The sequence below is a fragment of the Thamnophis sirtalis genome, unplaced genomic scaffold (genome assembly GCF_051295495.1).
Source record: "Thamnophis sirtalis isolate CommonGarterSnake01/CBP01778 unplaced genomic scaffold, rThaSir2_p1.2 scaffold_7, whole genome shotgun sequence".
Classification (NCBI taxonomy): domain Eukaryota; kingdom Metazoa; phylum Chordata; class Lepidosauria; order Squamata; family Natricidae; genus Thamnophis; species Thamnophis sirtalis.
The window spans coordinates 6,191,487-6,215,633 of NW_028261387.1; the positions used below are offsets into that span (position 1 = coordinate 6,191,487).

The 24,147-nt window shown below is 41.2% G+C and overlaps 1 protein-coding gene across 4 annotated transcripts in view; it reads left to right on the plus strand.

The window, feature by feature from the left end:
- The first annotated feature begins 5,903 nt into the window (after positions 1-5,903).
- CDC14A (cell division cycle 14A) overlaps positions 5,904-24,147 on the plus strand; it is an 84,188-nt gene continuing 65,944 nt past the window's right edge. For 2 of the 4 annotated variants that reach the window (XM_087719235.1, XM_087719232.1), the window contains exons 1-2: positions 5,904-6,358; positions 6,952-7,042. In XM_087719235.1, the coding sequence (XP_087575361.1) occupies positions 6,244-6,358; positions 6,952-7,042 (206 nt within the window). In that variant the 5' untranslated portion in view covers positions 5,904-6,243. The remainder of the gene's footprint in view (positions 6,359-6,951; positions 7,043-24,147) is intronic. The other 2 variants (XM_087719236.1, XM_087719233.1) reach the window with 2 other exon arrangements.

Below are 24,147 nucleotides of genomic sequence, written 5' to 3' on the forward strand. Positions count from 1 at the left end.
CAGTCACATGGCCAGCAAGTCACTCCCACAAAGCAGGCCACACCTACAGAAGAGGTTCTAAAAAAATACACGGAATGTACTGAGCGCACACAGAGGTGGCCCGCGCAAGTGAAACAAGCACTGGGGCGCGCTCACAATTGCGAACCCGGTAGCAAAGGTAAGTTGATTTCACCCCTGCTTTAACCCCTGTACTACAGCTGGGGTTATGAGCCAAGGTGGCGCAGTGGTTAAATGCAGCACTGCAGGCTACTGCTAGATCAGCAGTTCAGCGGTTCAAATCTCACCGGCTCAGGGTTGACTCAGCCTTCCATCCTTCCGAGGTGGGTAAAATGAGGACCCAGATTGTTGGGGGCAATATGCTGACTCTCTGTAAACCGCTTAGAGAGGGCTGAAAGCCCTATGAAGCGGCATATAAGTCTACTGCTATTGCTATTGCTGTTGGTTCTACAGTGCATCTTCCAATGACTATATCAGTATGGTTCGCCTGGCAGTGTTACAAAAGTGTTTTGCCACTGCGTTCTTCCAATTTGTTTTAATTTCCTAGTCTAGCCAACATCCCTTTTAATTCTATATAAAGAGAGAGAGTGAGTTCTGTAAATCTCTGTTTTAGACCCTATAGAAGAAGATTCAGAAGTATATTAATGCAATAAACATCAACTGCAGCTAATGCTTTTTAACTGGAGTTAAAAACCAGAGCTTATTTGGGTTACAATGATGGGGCTTACTCAGAGAGACTCTGAACCACATTTATACAAATTAAATGATACTGTAATAGACTGGATTACTTCAGTGAAACTCGGCATGTCTTAAAGTCCTTGTATTTATTGTGGATAATCCTAAAATGGGAGGAAAAGAATCTTAGCCTGCTTACTAAATCCATGGAAGCGGGTTTTTTTTTCGGCACAGTGCTGTTGACCCATTTTAGATGGGAAAATAATGAATGGAAGTGCATCACGAGCCTCATTACTGTACTTAAATAATTTGCCCGGTTGTCAATAGACCAGCAGATGGCACTCCTAAGATTTTGCTAAGAGGTAATTTAAAAAGAAGTTTGAGCTGGGATACGTGGAACAATCAGGATAGCCTTGCAAACATTCTTTTATAAATATAGTATTATTTATATAAATTTTGGTTTCAGCACGCTGTGAGCGGTAAACTTAAAATTAACGCGGAAATCTAAACCTAACCCCCCCAAACCTAACCCTAAGCCTAACCCTTAACCTAACCCTAAACCTAACCCTAAACCTAACCCTAAGCCTAACCCTTAACCTAACCCTAAACCTAACCCTTAACCTAACCCTAAACCTAACCCTTAACCTAACCCTAAACCTAACCCTTAACCTAACCCTAAACCTAACCCTTAACCTAACCCTAAGCCTAACCCTTAACCTAACCCTAAACCTAACCCTAAACCTAACCCTTAACCTAACCCTAAACCTAACCCTTAACCTAACCCTAAGCCTAACCCTTAACCTAACCCTAAGCCTAACCCTTAACCTAACCCTAAACCTAACCCTAAACCTAACCCTTAACCTAACCCTAAACCTAACCCTTAACCTAACCCTAAACCTAACGCTAACCCTTAACCTAACCCTAAACCTAACCCTAACGCTTAACCTAACCCTCAACCTAACCCTAACCCTAACCCTAACCCTTACCTTTATGTGAATCGGCTTGCTTTAAAAGCGCTTTTTAAAGTGCCCTTTTTCTTTCTTGTCGCGCTGCTGATGACGTCACGTACGCGCTTTAATCGGGCGCGCTTTAGTGGACCGCGGTTTTGACGTGCCACGAGTTCAACGCGCTGTACAATAATCACAAGCGGAATGTTAACTGCTATCTTTGACAGATATGAAACAAACCATGTAATTGATGGCTGCAGTAGAATAACCGAACAAAGAGAATAAAAGAAAAAATATTTTTGAAAGTAATATTTAATAGTTGAATCTGAAAATGGTTGTAATTATTAATTTCATTATAATATTAAATTAAATAAAACAAGAACCAAGTTTTCTGGGGGAAATGTCCTTGTAAACCATCCATTTCCACTGCCTTCTCCATAATGTGAACTCATTGATACATTCAGATTAAGAATATTACTGTTTTCGCCATCTAAATTATTACTTTAAGATAGAATGATGTTTGCCCTGAACCAATCAGATGCCACAGAACCTAGATTCTTGTGCCTGATCAGTATTCTTAATGCTTATGCTGGTCAGTTTGTAACTGACATTTTGAAGACAAGTATTTGGAAGGCCTAAGGGAAAAATAAGTAAGTTCTTGAAAAGTTCTTTATAATTTTAATTTTTAATCTGCTAGGTTCCTCTGAGGTTTTCTTTGGGAATAACACCCAGAATACAGTATCTTCCAATACTATGGGTTAAAAATACTTTCCAACATTTGTATCCTAAGAGAAATATTATTGCTATCATTCCATTTAGGTCTTCATAAAAAGTTTGAAAAAAGTAATTTCTTTAGTAGTTAGTAATAATTGTAAGATCGTAGTACCATATCCCTAATGTCAAAAGGTTGTATTTCTTCTCTACTCTTCAAGGCTGAACACAGAAGCCAGTTGACAGCATATATATATATGTGTGTGTGTGTGTTTGTGTGTGTGTATGTATGTATTTAGTGTCACAACCCCCGGTATGCCCAAACATGGGAGGAAGCCCACTGCTTCCCTTCTAAATACATACCTATTTCCCTGGCTCAGCTGATAAAGGAGGAGAACCTTGTGGCTTAGTGGTTAACACATCTGCCTAATATATAATACAGCCCAGGTTCGAATCCCAGTAAGGGTATGGTTAGCTGATGAGAGCTAAATAGCTTGAAATAGATCTATACTAGTCTCCCTTTATTTATGTATCAGCACAAATACAACATATATGTGTGTGTGTGTGTGTGTGTGTGATTGTTACTGTGTTACCATCTCCCTTAGTTGTTACTCTATTAATAAGTGGCTAATGGTTTGAAAGCAGGGGTGAAAAATTCTAGCCCATTGACATATCCTGTGTAGCCACTGTAGCCTCCACATCCCCCAATTCTATCTCATCACATGTGCAAGTAGCATTATGAAATTGTAATATGTTAGGCTTCCATAAAAAAAACACCCCAAAACTCTTTTTTTCACCTTTCATTTTTAAAATGTTTTTAGTCAGATATGGCTTTGAATTATTTTAAACACCATTGTAGGCCCAAGATACCTACGAGACCACTTACTGCCACCGGTAGCCTCCCACCGTCCAGTGCGATCCCAGAGTTGGCTTCCTTAGGGTGCCATCGGCCAGACAGTGTCGGCTAGCGACCCCCCAGGGGGAGAGCCTTCTCTGTGGGAGCGCCTTCCCTCTGGAATGAGCTGCCCCCAGAGCTTCGTATAATCCCCGACCTCCGGTCCTTCCTACGCGCCCTAAAAAGTTGGCTTTTCCAGCAAGCCAGCCTGGCCTGAACAAAACAAAATAAAGGATTGATTATTGTTAATTTTAATCGAATTTCTTTTAAATGTTATTGTTAATCTTAATTGAGTTTGTTTTTTGGATACTTTATCTAAATTTATTTTAACTTTTGTAGTATGTGTTTTTTTAATGTTGAACGCCGCCCTGAATCCTTGGGAGAAGGGTGGCATATAAATCCAATAAACCAAACCAAACCATTATAGCCCTTGTACTTATACAGTTAATAAATTACAATGGCGATGTTCATATAACATACTAACTCTAAAGAAACCACCTTAGTGTAATGTAATGTGATGGTTAGTTCACACAACATGCTATGATGTAATGTAGAATAGTATAACTGAGTTGTAAGGGACCTTGGAGGTCTTCTAGTCCAACCCCCTGCTTAGGCACCCTATACCAATGATGGCTAACCTTTTCTGGACCGGGTGCCCCAAGTGCATGTGCACCCAAACCCCCAAAATGCAATGTGTGCATGGCTCTCATGCATGTGCCGTCCCCACGCATCCCTGCACATGCCCCCACACATGCGCAGGACACACACACACATTCCCCACCCCCTCCATATGCATGTGTGGGCCCCCCACATGCACCCTGCCACGCCCCTGTGCAGCAGAGATTCGAAGACCAGCTGGCCAGCAGGAGGCATGCACGGCAGAGCTGAACTGGGGTGACGGCTCATGTGCCTACAGAGAGGGCGTTGTGTGCCACCTCTGACACGCGTGTCATAAGTTTGCCACAGGGCCTTATACCATTTCAGACAAATGGTTATCCAACCTCTTCTTAAAAACTTCCAATGTTGGAGCATTCACAACTTCTGGAGGCAAGTTGTTCCACTGATTAATTGTTCTAACTGCCAGGAAATTTGGCACACACAAATAGCAAATATCCTTTAATCTTTTGCATATTGGGGAGGTAAGTAGGCTAAAAAAGAACCATTTCAGCCTTTTATTTCCTATCAATTCTAGCACAAAGCAATGGTTTTAAACCCCCCCCCCCCCCCACAAACTAATAGCAAATATCCTTTAAAGGTCTTACTTAACTCCAAGTGATCTTTTGCATGTTGGGGAGGTAAGTAAGCTAAAAAAAACATTTCAGCCTTTTATTTCCTATCAATTCTGGTACAAGGCGATGGTTTAAACGCACACACACACAGAGACACACACAAATAGCAAATATCCTTTAAAGGTGTTACTTAACCCCAAGTGATCTTTTGCATATTGGGGAGGTAAGCTAAAAAAACATTTCAGCCTTTTATTTCCTATCAATTCTGGTACAAGGTGATGGTTTAAACGCACACACAGACACAGACACATAAACACACACACACACACACACACACACACACACACACAAATAGCAAATATCCTTTAAAGGTCTTACTTAACTCCAAGTGATCTTTTGCATATTGGGGAGGTAAGTAAGCTAAAAAAAACCACTTCAGCCTTTTATTTCCTATCAATTCTGGCACAAGGCGATGGTTTAAACACACACACACACACACACACACACACAAAGCAAATATCCTTTAAAGATCTTACTTAACTCCAAGTGATCTTTTGCATATTGGGGAGGTAAGTAAGCTAAAAAAAACATTTCAGCCTTTTATTTCCTATCAATTCTGGTACAAGGCGATGGTTTAAACGCGCACACACACACAGACACACAAACACACACACACACACAGAGAGAGAGAGAGAGAGAGAGAGAGAGAGAGAGAGAGAGAGAGAGAGAGAGAGAGAGAGAGAGAGAGAGAGAGAGAGAGAGAGCAAATATCCTTTAAAGATCTTACTTAACTCCAAGTGATCTTTTGCATATTGGGGAGATAAGTAAGCTAAAAAAAAACATTTCAGCCTTTTATTTCCTATCAATTCTGGTACAAGGCGATGGTTTAAACGCGCACACACACACAGACACACAAACACACACACACAGAGAGAGAGAGAGAGAGAGAGAGAGAGAGAGAGAGAGAGAGAGAGAGAGAGAGAGAGAGCAAATATCCTTTAAAGATCTTACTTAACTCCAAGTGATCTTTTGCATATTGGGGAGATAAGTAAGCTAAAAAAAAACATTTCAGCCTTTTATTTCCTATCAATTCTCGCACAAGGCGATGGTTTAAACACACACACAGACACACACACACAGAGACAAATAGCGCGTAGGCTGAGAAAAGTGAGAGCGGAGAGCGGAGCTGCTCCTTTCCCCGCAGCCTGGCGGGGCGGAGGCAACGAGGCGAGGCGGCCTCAGGTGCCATTCGGGGACAAGCCCTTTGGAGGCGTCTCGCTTCTCGGCCCGAGCCCCAGGTGCGTATGTAACAAAGCCCGTGGTAACGTGGTTGCCACCGCAGCGCCGCGCTGCCTGGTAACCGGCTCCTGCCCCTTTAAGCCGCCGGAGGGCGGGACGGAGGCGAAGAAATCCTTTCCACCCCACCCTCCGGCCGGTTCCTCCGCCACTCCCGCGGCTCGCTGGGTCCCGGAGCCGCCGTCGCCTTTTCCTTTTCCTCCTCTCGCGGGCTCACTCCCCATCCCATGCGGGCGGCGGAGGGGAAGGAGTCTCGGGTGGCTGCAGCAGCGGCAGCAGCAGCGGCAGCGGCGGCTGGAGCGCAAACCCGGGCAGCCGGCTCCGGCTCTCCCTTCCCCGAGCATGTTCCGTTGCTGCTGCCGCTGGCGCCGCTTTGGGTGAATCCGGCTGGGCGGCGGGGCTCTCGCCATCGCTGCTGCTGCTGCTGCTGCTGCCGCCGCCGGCACCGCCACCACCGCCACCCCCGGAGAACTCGCCGTTCCGAGCCGCGCTCATGAGCACCGACGCGTCGTCCCGCGCCTCCGCGCACCTCCGCGCCCTCTTTAGGATGGAACCCAGCCCGCCTTTCGGCTCGGAGCAGCTGCTGGGCGCCTCCGAGCTGCTCAAAGGTGAGCGCGGGAGAGGAGGCCGGGTGGCGGCAAGCAGCGGGGCTCGTAACTTTCACTCTCCCGCCTCCCCTCCTCCTTCCCCAGCGGTTGACTTGCATGCTTTGCAAGCACCTGCCTAGCCGCCCCGAAGGGATCAGTTGGGTTGAGTTGAGTTGGGTTGGATTGGGTTGAGTTGGATTGAGTTGGGTTGGGTTGAGTTGAGTTGGGTTGAGTTGGGTTGAGTTAGATTCCCCCGAATCGCGTAAACTTTGGGCAAGAAGAGTGTTAAGAGGCGTTGGGGGAAAAAAGAGTGGAGGAACCCGAGCTGCGTAGGCATGAAGCCCTTCCCCCCCCCCCCCCAAATCTCGGATCTATCCGTCTCCCAAGGATAGCTTGACCCGAGCGCTTTGCTCGACATCCCGGAGATGTTTGGGTGCCTGCAGTTAAATGAAGCCCGAAGGCTTCCCGTTGAAAGTTATCATGGTCGGTGGGTGGCCTTTTTATAACCGAGAAGTGAAGATCAGCTTGTCTTGGGAAAAAGACCGGACCCTTGAGTAGCCTCAACACCTCTGGTCCCTGTCTCTCCCCCCCCCCCCCAAATTCCTGTATTTCAGATCGACTTTATTTTGCTACTTTGCGCAACAGACCCAAAAGCACCGTCAACACGCACTATTTCTGTACGGACGAGGAGTTTGTTTATGAAAAGTAAGTTTGCTCTTCCTTTTTGGCCTCTCCTGATGCTTCTTCCGATAGCCCTGCTTTACTTTCGTTTTCTCATTGGGAACGTTTGTTTGAGTTCCTGTCCGTCTCCAAGTGATCAGAAGAAGTAGGTCATGGGGTTTTTTTTCTTTCTCTCTTTTTTGTGTGTGCAGAGATTCGAAATCACACATAAGACAGCATTGCCGTTGTGTTGTTTATAAAGTCCTAGAGCTATTTTTAAGACTAATTGCATTGCATTGTAAACTCTTTAATTAGAAAGCGGATGTTTCTTTTTCTTCTTTGCCCCAAGTTTATTTTTTATTATTCTTGCCAAAGGGACACTACTTTTCAGAGATGTTATGATGTTTAAACTGTTGGTCTGTGATTTAAAATACTTTTCTGACATTTATCTGCTCATCATCTTCTTCTAAAAAAAAATCAATAGTTCATCTACCCTGGTTTAAAGGAAGTTTAGGAAAAAGACAAGATTATAGTGCACAGTGTTATACAGTTATTCTTCATGTCTGTCTCTCTCTATCTCTCTTTTTGTGTGTGTGCAGAAATTCGAAATCACATATAAGACAGCATTGCCATTGTGTTGTTTATAAAGTCCTCGGGCTATTTTTAAGACTAATTGCATTGCACTGTAAACTCTTTAATTAGAAAGTGGATGTTTCTTTTCTTCTTTGCCCCAAGTTTATTTTTATTATTCTTGCCAAAGGGACACTACTTTTCAGGGATGCTATGATATTTAAACCGTTGGTCTGTGATTTAAAATACTTTTCTGGCATTTATCTGCTCATCTTCTTCTTCTAAAAAAAACAATAGTTCATCTATCCCGGTTTAAGGGAAGTTTAGGAAAAAGAAAAGATTACAGTGCACAGTGTTTATACAGTTATTCTTCATGTCTGTGTAGTTTGTGTTAGGCCCACTTTAGGTAAAAAAATATACTGCATGTGAAACTCACATCAGTAAAAGCAAAGTATGTTTGCATTCGATTTTATAGCATTATGAAATTTGCATTTGAATTCATGGCAACAAAACCTCTGCTGAATGCTTATAACATTCTTAGTAATATGATTATTTGACAAAGACAGGAATGTGGTGTATTTTTTTCTTGTGAACTGTGATAGTGCTTCCTGGAACAAAAGCCAGTATCAATTGAGATTATTTTTGAAGGACTTTAACAAAATTAGCTTTATCTTTACAAGATCTATTTAGGCTGCCATGCTCCGTGGTCATTCTTCCAACTGGAAACTCTTAATATGCAAAATATAGAGCAGGTGGAACAAGGGAAAGGATTTGAAGTAATGTTATTACTAATAATATACTAATAGCTCAAAACTGGTCACCAGCACTGTATTAAATCTTACTGGGTGGAAAAAAAATTAATGATCAGAGACTCAAAGTTTTTCCGTCATCTGAAATGTTTAATTTTTGTCTTTAGTACAGTTTAAAATCCATTTGTGTACATGAAATTAAGTTGCATTGAGTTAAATGGGATTGATAGATTTAGTCATATAAAATAATACAGCCTAACTAGAAACAAACATGATTGTATTCTTGGGTTACTCCCATGAATTACTGAAGCATTATAGAAAGCTTTCATCCTTGAGTTATTCAGTGTTGTATGTGCTCCATAGACTTTGGCTTGTATTTCCCAGAATTGGCCAGAGCTCCCAAGATTGCACAACAGAATAGTTTGCTAAATATCCCTGCTTGTGAAAGATACGTGCTTTTGCCTAACCCATATTATGATTTAGCAGAGATGTAAACAAGGTGAGATAAAACTCCCTGGGACTTTCTATGCAGTTGTAAAAAGTGGACATTTGAGGTTTGTTCAGTAGAGTTTAAAAGTAAGTGTTTACAATTACAGATTTAACTATTTAATCTTACACACAACTGTTTAGCTGTTAACTCTGATAATACATGGAATATTATTATTTTTAATATAGCCTCTCCTAAGCTAGTTGTATGATTTTTAAAAAGTCTGTTGTGCAGTAACTAGCATAATATCACATTCTTTGTTCATGTTCAAAAGTTTATTTACGTCTGATATAATTTCCCTTGACAAGAATTTTTAGTCTATCTTAATCTAAATATGGCTGGATGTATCATCCACACACCTATAATCCATGAGAATATAATCAATTATTTTGAGATAATATATCAAAACTCACTGGCAAACAGGAAAAATGTAAGCAGTGTAGAATCAATAAGAACAAAACCCCTCAATATATCTGAGAAATAGTACTTGTTGTTAATTGGTAGTATGTTTAAAGGTTTGGATGAAAGTTTTACATGCTGATGAAAACACAAGAGCTTTTGTTATAGTCATCTGAAGCATGCCTAGCATGTTAATTTTGATGTGTTATTATTTCAGAATGTTCAGTTTTGGATGCTACAACTTTCTAAATTCAGATTGTTTAAAATCTACATTAAATCTGACTTCCATTGCTTTGTTATATGTAAGATTTCTTATTGTTGTGGGAAAGCTATCCAAATGATCAACAAGTATGGCAATTAAAACACGGTGATATCAAATGCTTATAGAAAAGAGAAAATAGAAACATTTGCATGTTAACACTTAAACATTTATTTGTTTAACACCTATTATAGTTATTGTTAGATTAATAAAAGTATTTGAAGTTTTGTATCAATGGAAGGGATATCTATGTAACAGTGGTGGGTTTCAAAAATTGTTCGGGCCTACTCTGTGGGTGTGGCCTCCTTTGTGGGAGTGGCTTGCCGCCCATGTGACCGGATGGGAGTGGTTTGCCGCCCATGTGACCGGATATGAAGATGCCGACGACACTTGTCAGAACCACCTTAAATTACCTCACCCACAGCACTGGCATGCATAAGAATATGATGCAAACTTGTTTTTTAAAAGGCATCTTTGGTTTGCGTTAAAACAACTTCAACACACGCAATGTTCTGGTTGCACCACAAACGCAGGAGTCATCCTTACCTTTCACAGAGGCACTGGGTTTTATAAATATGAGCATGATAGTGTAGAATAATCATATCCAAGGACCAGTGGTGGGTTTCAAAAAATTTTGGAGCCTCTTCTGTAGGTGCGGCCTGCTTTCCGGGTCCACTGGTGGAACCTCTTCTAACCGGTTCGGTAGATTTGACGAACCGGTTCTACCTAATAGGTGCAAACTGGTAGGAACCGACCTCTGTTATGTAACTATCATCTTATCCTCCTCTTCAAGCAATTATAGTCACCTCTGAGCTGCATTTGGCCTTATTGAACTACACCACTGAACTTTGATGGCAAATTGCTCAAATCAAGGTTAAAGCAAGCAGGCTGAGCAATTTGCTAAGGTTAATGCACTTTGTTAATACTGAAAGGGTGACATCATGTCATCATTACTCTGTCCTCCGTGCCTCTTGAATTTCATACAGTCATCATTTAAAAAAAAAAGTTGTTCCCTGGCCATATTATATGTCACAATTTGAGCCTGATGTATATTTTTTTTTGTTAAAAACATGGTTTTTATGACATATAAATGAAGTATCCTTTATTCCAATCCTTCAGTGTTTTCAACCCTCTTCACTTTTTCTTCACTTCCTATTTCATACGATTGTTTAACACCTCCTTGAGAAATAATTGTGTTTGAAGCTTGAAGTTAATGGTTCAATTGAAGCCAAGGATTATTTCAGTTCTTCGTTGCTTTTAAATCTCTCACCACTACTATTTCTGTAGTACTCATTTCTTTCAACAGCTGTAGTTTAACTCTGCTCTGCCTGGCACCCTACTTTCTAATAGCAGTTACTGATTATTATTTTTCTACTACAACTAAATATTTTATTTATGTGTCTACTTGTAATCTTTCTATTGCCAATTGCTCTTTTTCAGTTTTATCCACTCCTTTGTTTGATTTCATTGACATCAGTAATTTTAAAAAAATCTTCAATGAAACGTGCCTTCCGTTTTAATTTTTCATAATACTTAGGTTTTGTGATGTTGATTCTCTAACAAACCCATTTAGAGTTTAGAGTGAGTTTAGAGTTTATTCAATTTGTAGGCCGCCCTATTCCCCGAAGGGACTCGGGGCGGCTGAACAAAGCCAAGGGAGGGGAAATTACAAAAAGTAAGACAAAGACAATCAGACAATACGAACAACTTAAAAGCACAACAGACAAAGCAAATTCGAGTGGGGGGTGGGGGGGAACTCAACCCCAGGCTTGCTGGGACAGCCAGGTCTTCACGGCCGTCCGGAAGGCCTGAAGGGTGGAGAGGGTCCAAATCTCCACGGGGAGCTCGTTCCAAAGGGCCGGGGTAGCCACAGAGAAGGCCCTCCTCCGAGTAGTCGCCAGCCGACATTGGCTGGCAGATGGAATACGGAGGAGGCCTAATCTGTGGGATCGAATGGGTCTGTGGGAGGTAATTGGTAATTTCTCCTGGATTAATAATTGCTCTTCATGTGGTTATTTTGTTTTGTCATACTTTAACTGATTATCAACAGGTTGATTGACTTATTTTTAAAGGTGTGAACAGCTTCTTTAGATTGGATTGAATGATTATTTGCTTTGAGCATGCCAAATATAAATGATGACTATCTACCAATTCAGAACTAACTATTTTCAACAGAGATATGTATTTAAAGCTTACTGTAATAGTTCTAGGTTACTATATAGCAATAGCAATAGCAGTTGGACTTATATACTGCTTCATAGGGCTTTCACCCCTTTCTAAGCGGTTTACAGAGTCAGCATATTGCCCCCAACAACAATCCGGGTCCTCATTTTACCCACCTTGGAAGGATGGAAGGCTGAGTCAACCTTGAGCCGGTGAGATTTGAACAGCCGAACTGCAGATAACAGTCAGCTATATCTGGGCTGCAAATACGCAACCAGCCATTAGGTAGCAATACAGATTTCTGTACCTGGTGTTCTACTCTAAAGATGCAGATTCTCTATTAATGCTGTTATCAGTAGTTGCATATCCTTAATAATGTTAAAATGGCATCAGTGGATTTGAGAATAAAATTGCTTCATCAAAGAAAAAAAACTGCACTTAGAGTGTATTGGACTCCTTAAGAATGCATTCAAAAGAATAGATGTTTTTCTTTTTTCATACAAAAAACCTTTCAGGAACATCGATCTATGTGGTATGGATGTACCTGGTACTTTTCTGGAATAGTCTTTTAATGTGCACAGGTAGATCAGAGGTGGGTTCCTACCGGTTCGCACCGGTTCGGTAGAACCGGTTCGTCAAATCTACCGAACCGGTTAGAAGAGGTTCCACCAGTGGACCCGGAAAGCAGGCCACACCTACAGAAGAGGTTCCAAAAATTTTTGAAACCCACCACTGAGGTAGATTATATGGGAAAGCCTCTCAACATCAAAGATAATGTGATGTTGAATGTACACGTAGTCCTTTATTTACACCCATTTATGTAGCGACCTTTCCAAGTTACAACGATACTGAAAAAAGGGACTCATAACTAACATTTATAACTGTTGTGCCATCCCCATGGTCACATGTCACGTGTAAGAGCTGAGGTGGCGCAGTGGTTAGAGTGCAGCACTGCAGGCTACTTCAGCTGACTGCAGTTCTGCAATTCGGCTGTTCAAATCTCATCGGCTCAGGGTTGACTCAGCCTTCCATCCTTCCGAGGTGGGTAAAATGAGGACCCGGATTGTTGTTGGGGGCAATATGCTGACTCTGTAAACCGCTTAGAGAGGGCTGAAAGCCCTATAAAGCGGTATATAAGTCTACCTGCTATTGCTATGATCAAAATTTGGGCACTTGGTAATTGGCCTGTATTTACAACAGTTGCAGCATTCTGGGATCATGTGATCACAATTTGTGACCTTCCTAGCTGGCTTCCAAACAGCAAAGACAATGTGGAAAGCCGGATTTGTTTAATGACTGCAATGATTCACTTAACAACCACGGCAAAAAAAGGTGGTAAAATCCAGCATAACTCATTTAACAACCACCTTGCTTGGCAATGGAAATTCTGGTTCTAATTGTTGTAAGTGGAGGATTTATCTATATAATCAAAACTCTGGGATCTGATTGTCTTTGAGGAACTATAGTTATACTGGGCATAGCGGGTAGCCAAGAGAAAATTATACTGAAAAATAGGAAAAGTGACACTACACTATTCCAAATATTAAGGACTTTTGGAAATGTGCAACTTTTCTATTCTGGGAAAGACAATATTTTCTGATAGTCAAAGGATGACAGTGGAAATTCTCAGTCATGTTTGTTCCAAAGGTGCTTTTTCAAAAGGCAACTGGATTTTGTTTTTTTGTTTTTCCATTTCGCTTCTCATCCAAGAAGTTTCTTCAGTTCTTCAGTTAAAAACTGTAGACTCTTCTTGGATGAAAAGCAAAATGTCTTCAAGGAAAAGCAAAGTCCAGTTGCCTTTTGAAAAACCACCTTTGGGATATTCACAGGATGAAGCAATATGATCCTCCGAGATTGGGCAGCATACAAATCCATTAAAATTGAAATTGAAATGATCTTTGGTATAGATTTTTATGATATTTTATAGTATACAATGATATTGTTAGGTATTTTTTTATTTATCTGATTGCAATATATTTATTTTTTAAAAAAATATTTTGATACTGTACAGTTTGTAATCTTCTGAAAATAAAGAATAAGAGGGGTGAGGCAGGAAATCTAGTGGGAATCTGTGTTTCTGCAATCCCGATACAGTAGTGTCTTAATTCCATCATTGTTTTAGAAAGCTCTCCATGGACTTAGCTAATTATCGAAGTTATTCCAAAGGGCAACCCGATATTGTAAGCCTATTCTGCTTTTGGTTGCAAATATATACAGTTTTTTTTCTCTGAAATACATTCAATGTGATTTGAAATATTTCTTTAAGTTTGTTTATTGACATTAACCCTCAAACCCGTTGGTATTTCTGGATTTTTGTTTAGCAGTTAGCAATAGCAGTTAGACTTATATACTGCTTCATAGGGCTTTCAGCCTTCTCTAAGCGGTTTTACAGAGTCAGCATATCGCCCCCACAGTCTGGGTCCTCATTTCACCCACCTCGGGAAGGATGGAAGGCTGAGTCAACCTTGAGCCGGTGAGATTAGAACCGCTGAACTGCAGATAACAGTCAGCTGAAGTGGCCTGCAGTACTGCACCCTAACCACTGCGCCACCTCGGCTCTTGAACAAATGTTGAACAAATGTTTATGTATTCTGTGATATTTGATATTTCCCCTTTTTAACTCTCTCCAATTCTTACCTCATCACCCCTTTTTTCTTTAGGCTCTTCACCAAGGTTGGAATCTGTATCTTGTGATTGTCCTACCACACTGTTGTGGTATACATATGCCAAAAATCAGAGTGGTATAAACAGTTTATTATGAGGGGAGACAAGTATTCAGTCACTGCCAGTACCCCAAAATAGATAAATTTGTGGAGGCCTAGAGTCAGCCTTGATGTTGTATCCCTTATTTGCTCCAACTGAACATCTGAAGTATGTTAAATATGTAATGTGGTTTTATAAAGCCTTCTGTGGGTTCGTAAGATTTGATGCAGGACATAACACAAAGCTCCTCTTGTGAATTTTCCCTTCTTATTATGAAAGCAATTAAACCAATATTTACGTTAACTTTTCATCACCTTCCTTTGCAAGAGTTATTTCCAGTTGGATAGTTACATTCCGTTCTTTGCTTCTTCTTTCCTCTGCCCACTTGCTTGAGTTGTTTTAAAGCAAATTATTTTTTCCCCCTGAAAATATTTTGCAAATTGTTGTTTATCTTAACATTTGCCCTATCTACTTTCTATTCACAGAGATAAAGAGAGAGATGTAAGAAGCTAAACACAGCAGCTAAAATTCCCTGTTTCAGGCATGCTGCTGGTTTTCTATCTCTGCCTGGTAGAACTTGGGTCTTTCCTATCTTGCCTGAGTCTTTCACAGAGATCTTTTGGAAAAAAGTAAAAAGGACCCATAGTCCTATTTCCTCTCTGGATCTTGGGTCAGTCTTCTCCAAGCTTCTACCAGGTCCACCCAGAAAACGTCAACTTCCCCTTGAACCAACATCCGTGATGGGATTCAGCCGGTTCGCACCTATCCGGGAGAACCGGTTGGTAACTTTCTCAGTAGCTTGGAGAACCGGTTGTTGGAAGAAATCTCCTTTTGGTTTTTTCCACTTTACAGGGTTAATCCTGTAAGGATGGCAGGAAGGAAGGAACATTCTGGTGGTGTTTCTAGCCTAATCCTTATTGCGCTACTTACAGAAACTGCCTCTCCAGTTAACCCTTATCACATTGTCACAGCTAAGGCAAAGCGCCCATCAACCTGAGTGACGTTGAGTTGGCCACACCCACCCAGTCACATGACCACCAAGCCCTGCCTACCCGGTTGGTCATCAGGGCAGAGACCCGGTTGTTAAATTATTTGAATCCCACCACTGACCAACATGTAGTTGTATAGCAATAGCAATAGCAGTTAGACTTATATACCGCTTCATAGGGCTTTCAGATCTCTCTAAGCGGTTTACAGAGTCAGCATATCACCCCCCACAGTCTGGGTCCTCATTTCACCCACCTCGGAAGGATGGAAGGCTGAGTCAACCTTGAGCCGGTGAGATTAGAACCGCTGAACTGCAGATAACAGTCAGCTGAAGTGGCCTGCAGTACTGCACCCTAACCACTGCGCCACCTCGGCTCTATCCACCCGCCCTGCCCATTTTAGGTTCACTACCCAACATTCTTCTTTACGAAATCAACAAGAGATGTTAAGCTGTCTATACTTTCTAGATTGATCTTGGGCCACCATCTCTCCAACCTTTTCCAGTTCCCCCTTCCCAACAGGCCTTTTGTTTTTTAAATCTTGGTCGTCTTTACCAGCTCAACAGCAGTCTCCTCAGCCCCTTTTTCCCTACGCAAAATCTCCCCGTGCTATTCCCTCTACCCTGAGGTTTGTTTTGTTGACTGAAAGAGAACAATATCTATTTAAAGTGCTTGTATGGATACATAATAGACTGCTGGAGTTGCCATAGGTAGGCATTCTTCTAGGTTTGTCAGAGGACAAGTCAATCTTCTATGATTTACAATTTATTCAACGATAAGATTTGATCGTCAAAGTTCTTAGCGTTACACCAAAAATTGTGTGCTCAGTTACAAAATGACTTGATTGCCTTGCCTCAAAAGAGATAATCAGCCAGCTCTTCTTGAGAGCCCTCCAAGAAAATATATTATTAGATGTTTATTCTCTGCTCCCGGGATCTTGTAATCAGTAGCAAACTCTCGTTGTAGGTGACACATTGCTACAGCTTTTAAAGCAAATAACAGTTTAGTCATGCTTATCAGTGAATTCTTATTATATTTCATTCAAGTAATTTTTGAGTGCTACATACAGTATTAGGAAGCCTCTACTTTCAATTATTTCTTATATTTTTATTGTTTAGATTTTCATCATGCCCTTGTTACATCATCATCATCATCATCATCATCATCATCATCATCATTATTATTATTATTATTATACAATTGTATCACAGCGGCCAGTTGTTTCGCCGGATTTGGCATTGGTTACTAGTCGGGCCCCACCCAGGGGCCTAGGACGTCGTAACGTATTTCCGTAATATACGTGCAGATCCAAGCAGTGCGACTTTTTGCATTTGACTGATGGTGATTTTGTCAATTTTTAACTGTTTTAAATGTCATTCCAGTGCTTTTGGAATAGCACCCAGTGTGCCAATTACCACTGGAATTACCACTGCTGGTTTGTGCCATAGTCGTTGAATTTCGGTTTTTAAGTCCTGGTATTTTGCGATTTTTTTCATGTTCCTTCTCGGCGACCCTGCTATCACCTGGTATTGCGATGTCTATGATTGTGACCTTATTTTTCTCAACCATTATTATTATTATTTATAAAATTTATATGCCACCCAATCCCTAAGGACTCTGGGTGGTTTACAAAACAGAGGGGGGGGGGAAAGACACATAACGAACACATAACGAGAAAAAAAAACGGTTTAAGATTGCAACGCCACATACATTCATTCTAATCGAGGCTGGACCTCAACAGTGAGGTCAACAGCCCCAGGCCTGCCGGAACAGCCAGGTTTTTACAGCTTTCCTGAAGGCCATGAGAGTGGGTATGGTCCAGATCTCTGAGGGTAGCTGATTCCAAAGAATCGGAGCAGCCACAGAGAAGGCTCTCCTCCGGGGGCCCGCCAGCCAACACTGTCTGGTTGACGGCATCTGAAGGAGGGACAATCTGTGGGATCTTACTTATAAATACCTCAAGATGGCAAACAGACATCCTCCTCCTATTTTCCTCACAAGAGCAGCCCAGTCACCAGCTAGCTTTCATTTCAAGGAAAACATTTTCTCCCGTCCCCAATGCCATTAGATAATCTCAAATTCTACCTCTTGGGGGGAAAAGTTTTTTAGTTCCTCTGTGAATGTCTCTCACTTGCAGTGGTTAGGGTGCAGTACTGCAGGCCACTTCAGCTGACTGCTATCTGCAGTTCAGCGGTTCAAATCTCACTGGCTCAGACTGTGGGGGCGATATGCTGACTCTGTAAACCGCTTAGAGAGGGCTGAAAGCCCTATGAAGTGGTATATAAGTCTAACTGTTATATAGTTGCCATGTTTTACAAATAATCCTTGAATATCACCACACTTGTGACCGGAATATGAGGCATGCCCAATTTTATGACCTTTTTTGTCATGGCCATTAAACAAATCATGCAGTCATCTAGCAAATTCAGCTTCCCTCATTGACTTTCCTTGTCTGAAGCCTCTTGAGAAGGTCCCAAATGGCAATTATCTGACAGTGGGATTCTGCAATCAGCATATAGACATGCCAGTTGCCAAGCACCAGAATTTTGATCATGTGACTGTGGGAAAGATGCCATAGTCGTAAGTTTGAGGAATAGTTGTAAGTCACATTTCTCAATGTGTAACTGAATGGTTCTTAAATGAACAGTCATAAATTGACCACTACTTGTCGGAATGAAAAGTGCCCAGTTATTCAAACATTTATCATAGCATTTGCTTCTTCAACCTCCCAGTCAATTTTCATATTTACATATCCTGTATATTTCCGAACTGTAATCTGTCTTGAGAATTTCCATGCAGTATTATAAACATTATGATAATTAGATTTGAGTGGGATTATTAAAATATGTTTTCAGGCTTTTTTGCAGTGTTAAATTTCCTTCCTGATATAATATACTATAATTTTTGAAAGACTCTTATCAGGTGCTCACCCATAATTATGCTTATCTCTTGCTTGATGTATATCACATTGCACCAGCTTGAATAGAAATTTCAGTTTCATTTCACTTCCAAGCAGGCAATTTTAGAGAAAACAGTTCTACAAGCTTTTTCTGCCACTGTGAGATTTTATCATGCTGAATAATTTGAGGCATCTGCAAATAGTATTTAATTAGTTACTCTTGAATATATATCACATATGTAACACTTAGAGATTTTGCTTCATGTTGTGAAATAATTATTTATTTAGTTTTATCAATTTAGATTTAGATATGTATTAAAAGCAGAACCTGCTTTTAATACATATCGATGTTGCCATTTTGTCAGTTAGCATTTTGTTGTGATTGCTTAAATTTACGGCATAGACTTTTTTCCCCAAGACCCAATGCTTACAAATATCTATGTGCTCAGTGCTGAGTTTTACTGGTTTAATAATTTTAATACTTGAAATTATTTCACATTCAAGAAAATTTCCTATTTTAAATTACAGCAATTTTCTGAACATACTACTGAACTTTTTTTCCCCTGTTTCTAAGCAATTTATTTGTTTCTATTCCTGATTAGATCTTATATATGATTTGGGTTTGAATAAATCACCCTTTCTTTAGAGGCGCTGGTCTAATTGGAGATTACAGTTGATCTGCACTTCTGCTCACAGCAGGATTAAAATGGAATAGAGATTTAGCCTAATCCACCATTCCAGTGTGAACCTGGAAGGTTTTGCACACCAGAGACAGTCTATATGTAATCATTTCCAGAAGACTGGTCATATAAGTTGTTGCAACTAAAATAAAAAGCTGAAAATGCCTGAAAATTCTTATGACACGATCTTTCAAGGACAGTCATCAATTTCTTCTGTTGCAGAGAACTCTTAGGTACAAAAGCTTCACGACACTTTTGTATTTCACTAATATCTGAGGCCTTTCAACAATGGAATCATCTTTCATTTGTCAGAGCAACTAAAAAAGAATGAGACAAATGCGGGGTTGCAAACATAAAAAAAATAAAGTGGCGCTTTGATTCCCACCATTGCTGCTGGCAAGTGACGTGCGGTGAGTTTTATGGCTGGTGAGGCAGCTTTTTAGACTTGCGGACTTCAACTCCCAGAATTCCAGAGCCAGGCATGCTCAGTTCCAATTTAAAGCGACAGCACTTTTCCCCCTTGCAAAATAAGTTTTCCCATTCTTTTTCTTCTCCCTCCGCCTCCTTCCTCCCTCTCTCCTTCCCTCCCCCCTCTCTCAAACAGACACACAGAGAACTTGGATCCCTCTCTCACTCACTCACTCTCAAACAAACACAAACACAGGTTGGATTGGATATATTTTCCAAAGGCTTGAAAGCAGCTCCTCTGCCATACTCCCTCCCCTTTCCCCTGCTGCCTTCCGATCTGAGCCTTTGATTGCAGGTGGAGCCACGTTGGCTTTTCAGTGAAGCTGGGCTTATATACTTTTATCCAGCTGTGTGTGTGTGTGTGTGTGTGTGTGTGTGTGTGTGTTTGAAAAGGCAATGTGGGTTCTGCATGCAATCAAACTTTTTGAATTCCTCCCCCCTCCCCACACACGGACCTTTTTCAGCTGTTTCATGAAAGGCCAGAGCTCTGAGTCAGACTGAGCTAGTTGCTCCCAGAGAACTCTAAAAAGCCTCTAAAAATGCCCTCTACAGGAGGCGAGAGAACACGTGCCTCCTTTGCATAAGGAATTCTTCGCTTTTTAACCCTTGGTTAACTCTTAAAAGGCGAAAAATTCCTTATGCAAAAGAGGCCCCTAGTTCTCTGGCCTCCTCCTATAGTTAACACTAAGCACTGTTCCAAGTCACTGTGACTTAGAATCTGGTAGCAACTACCTTGGCTTTAATTATTTTTTAAAAAATCTTTAAAATTCTTTCCTTTTCCTCATGACTGGTGAGGCCACGCCTCCCCTGCCTCTAGTGACTGCACGTCCCTGGCTGCTGCCATCTTGACTTATTTTACCCTAACCTATGGACATTTCAGGAAGACACAGGTAGTCATTGACTTACAATGATAACAGCCCAGCGTTTGGGTTGTAAGTCATTACAGTCATTAAGCAAATCACCACAGTAGTTCAGAAAATTGTGACATTAAACAAACCGCATGGTTGTTAAGCAAATCCTGTCACATCTAACAAGCATTTTTTGCTGCATTCTGCTGGGGAAAAAAGAAAAAGAAACCCATAGCAAATCATGTTGACATGATTCTGCGACACTGTAGCCCAGTGGTAGTCAACCTGGTCCCTACCGCCTACTAGTGGGCGTTCCAGCTTTCATGGTGGGCGGTAGGGGTTTGCTGTAACTCTGCTTTATAAATTTTATAAAGTAAAGTTACTTCCCTACTTTATAAATCACCATTACTGTGGAACCGGTGGGCGGTTAGAAAATTTTACTACTAACAGAGATACAAAAGTGGGCGGTAGGTATAAAAAGGTTGACTATCCCTGCTGTAGCTGGTCATAAATGTGATTTGGTTGCCAGCGCCTGATATACAATCATGTGACCCAGTGGTAGATTTCAAAAATTTTTCGAACCTACTCTGTGGGTGTGGCCTCATTTGTGGGAGTGGCTTGCTGGCCATGTGACCTGGTGGGAGTGGCTTGCCGGCCATGTGTTCTCTCTCTTCTCTCTCTCTCTCTCTCCCTCTCTCTCTCTCTCTCCTTCCTTTTGTCTCTCTGTCCCTTTTTCCTTTTTTTCTTTCATCTCTCCCTTTTTCTCTTTTTTCTTTTTTTATTTCTTTCTTCCTTTCTTTCTCTTTCTCTCTCTGTGTGAGTGTGTGTGTGTGTGTGTCAGTCAGTGGTGGGTTTCAAAAAATTTTGGAACCTCTTCTGTAAGTGTGGCCTGCTGCTTTCCGGGTCCACTGGTGGAACCTCTTCTAACTGGTTCAGTAGATTTGACGAACCAGTTTTACCGAACTGGTGCAAACTGGTAGGAGCCCACCTCTGATGTGACAACATAGGAAGGTCATAACCAAGGACAGCTTGTAAGAGGCTTTTTTCAAGACCGTCATAACTTCAAATAGTCATTAAGCAACCAGTCATTAAGCAAGGGCTATCTACACTTGCTATTATCTTTCTTTTCTTAGTTTCATAAATATTACAGTAAAACTACGTTATGTCTTTGATTTGTGATTTTATTGGATTTATCAATATAAAGTGAGGTCAAATATTATAGATGTCCATTTTTATACTGGACTTTTTGTTCTGGATGCAGTATAGCTAAGAGTTATAATTTCTGGGTCAGAATTTCTCATATAGCCTGAGGTATTGAAGCAAACTCACTTGGGGAGAGATTAGGGAGTTTGTTCATTTGTTGCACAAACAAACTTCCGTTGCAAAGTTATTCTACAAATGTACTGTAGTTTTAATTGTCCCGTCATTGAGCAACTGTGGGCTCCTCCTCCTCCTTTCGTTACTAGGCAGCTTCACTTCCACTCATCCCTCAAGATCATTCCTCCATACGATTATAATTTAGGAACAGGATTTGCTTTAATACAGACATGTCCACATCTAAAATTTTGTTTTTCTAGATCAGGGATAGTCAACCTTTTTATACCTACCGCCCACTTTTGTATCTCTGTTAGTAGTAAAATTTTCTACTAACCGAAATTTTCGGTAGAGCCGAGGTGGCACAGTGGTTAGGGTGCAGTACTGCAGGCCACTTCAGCTGACTGCTATCTGCAGTTCAGCGGTTCTAATCTCACCGGCTCAAGGTTGACTCAGCCTTCCATCCTTCCGAGGTGGGTGAAATGAGGACCCAGACTGGGGGGGCGATATGCTGACTCTGTAAACCGCTTAGAGAGGGCTGAAAGCCCTATGAAGCGGTATATAAGTCTTAACTGCTATTGCTATTGCTATTGCTATTCTAACCACCCACCGGTTCCACAGTAATAGTGATTTTATGAAAACCTAATGAAAATGTTTTTAAATAACTCTATGAATTTTTTTTAAAAAGTCAATGAAATTTTAAAAAAGGAAAGTCCTTCAGTATCGGACAAAACCCCTACCGCCCACCATGAAAGCTGGAACGGCCGCTAGTGGGCGGTAGGGACCAGGTTGACTACCGCTGTTCTAGATTATTCTAGGCTGATACTATTTTTATTATTATAGACACTTTTATCACTGTGTTATTTAAATAGTTAGATCCTTTGTCCCAGGGGTGGGTTTCTCGCCCCGTTCCAACCGGGTCGGTTGGAACGGGGCCGGCGGCGTCCTCGTGCACGCGCGCAGTGCACACATGCGTACTAGCGTCTGTGCGATGCTCCAGTTGCTCCTGGAGGATCGCGCAGGTACTGTATGCGTCCTGCGCATGCGTGGAAGCACAGAACTCGTCAAAACCGGGTAAGAAACGTGGGCGGGGGGGTGGACCCTTCGGCGTTCCCGGAAGTTACTTACTTCTGAGTTCGCCAACCAACAGGTTCGCGGGGACCGCCTGAAACCCACCCCTGCTTTGTCCTAATGTTATTTTCAAGGATTGAATGTCAACTCTATGTTACTATGCTTTTAATGATTATTTGAATCTTCTTCTTTTTTTTTTACAAAGTGAAAAAATACTGTATATCCCTGGACCAGAATTTGAGGATTGAAATCTTGTTTGTTCACTTGTAATTTTTATTATTGTTAATGCAGCAATATATTGTATCTCTTTGGTAGCAGCATTGTGTGGATGATGTAGGTTCAAGCTGCCATTATTAAAATGCCATTGACTCTCAACATAAGTGTGCCAAGCCTTTTTAAATACTTCGTAATTAAACACTAGAACCTGTGCCAAAAAATATGAATGAGCCTGTGTATTTGCTAGTTGAAGTGAAAAGCCAAATGAGTCAGTTGTAGGATTCAAGTACTACCTTTTGAAAATCAAATTCAATTGGCAGATGTTTTGTAAAGAAAGCTTTACAAGTAACTAAAAGTGGTTCTTTGTCCTACTCATGTCCTACTGTTTCTTTTTTAAGTTGGCTGAAATTAAAACAGGAAAAACATTACTGGTAGATACAGAGCCGAATTAGTCAGCCTTCTAATTATTTAATGAGTTAGGAACTGGTAATTGGATTATTTAAAAGGAATGTTAGCTCTTACTCAATTCTTTGTAAGGGGATCTAGGATGATCATGTCACACTTGACTTGTCACAATAGACTTCCATTTGCTCAGCATATTTTTGGATGGCCTGCAGCTGTTTCAATGGGAAATAGCTTGTTTTTCCTCAGTAAAATATGAGTTACTCCTCCTGTAAATGTCTTAGTTGCTTCTGTTTTGTTGCTTTTAGTTGGTCAATACTATGTGACCATGTACCACATGAGGTATTAGAACGTGGGACTCGCCAGATCCTTGAGGTAATAATACACATAGACACACACACACAAACACACATTAAAATTACCATTCTCATGGCATTTCACAACAATACAATCGGCTAGCAGAGGTGGGTTCCTACCAGTTCGCACCAGTTCGGTAGAACCGGTTCGTCAAATCTACCGAACTGGTTAGAAGAGGTTCCACCAGTGGACCCGGAAAGCAGGCCACACCTACAGAAGAGGTTCCAAAAATTTTTGAAACCCCCCACTGACAGACAGACACACACATACACACACACACAGAGAGACTCACACAGAGAGAGAAAGAGAAAGAAAGGAAGAAAGAAATTAAAAAAGCAAAAAAGAAAGAAAAAGCGAGAGAGAGATGAAAGAAAAAAGAAAAAAGGGACAGAGACAAAAGGAAGGAGAGAGAGAGAGAGAGAGAGAGAGAGAGAGAGAGAGAGAGAGAGAGAGAGAAAACACATGGCCGGCAAGCCACTCCCACCAGGTCACATGGCTGGCAAGCCACTCCCACAAAGGAGGCCACACCCACAGAGTAGGTTCGAAAAAAAATTGAAATCCACCACTGCCTGCTAGTGT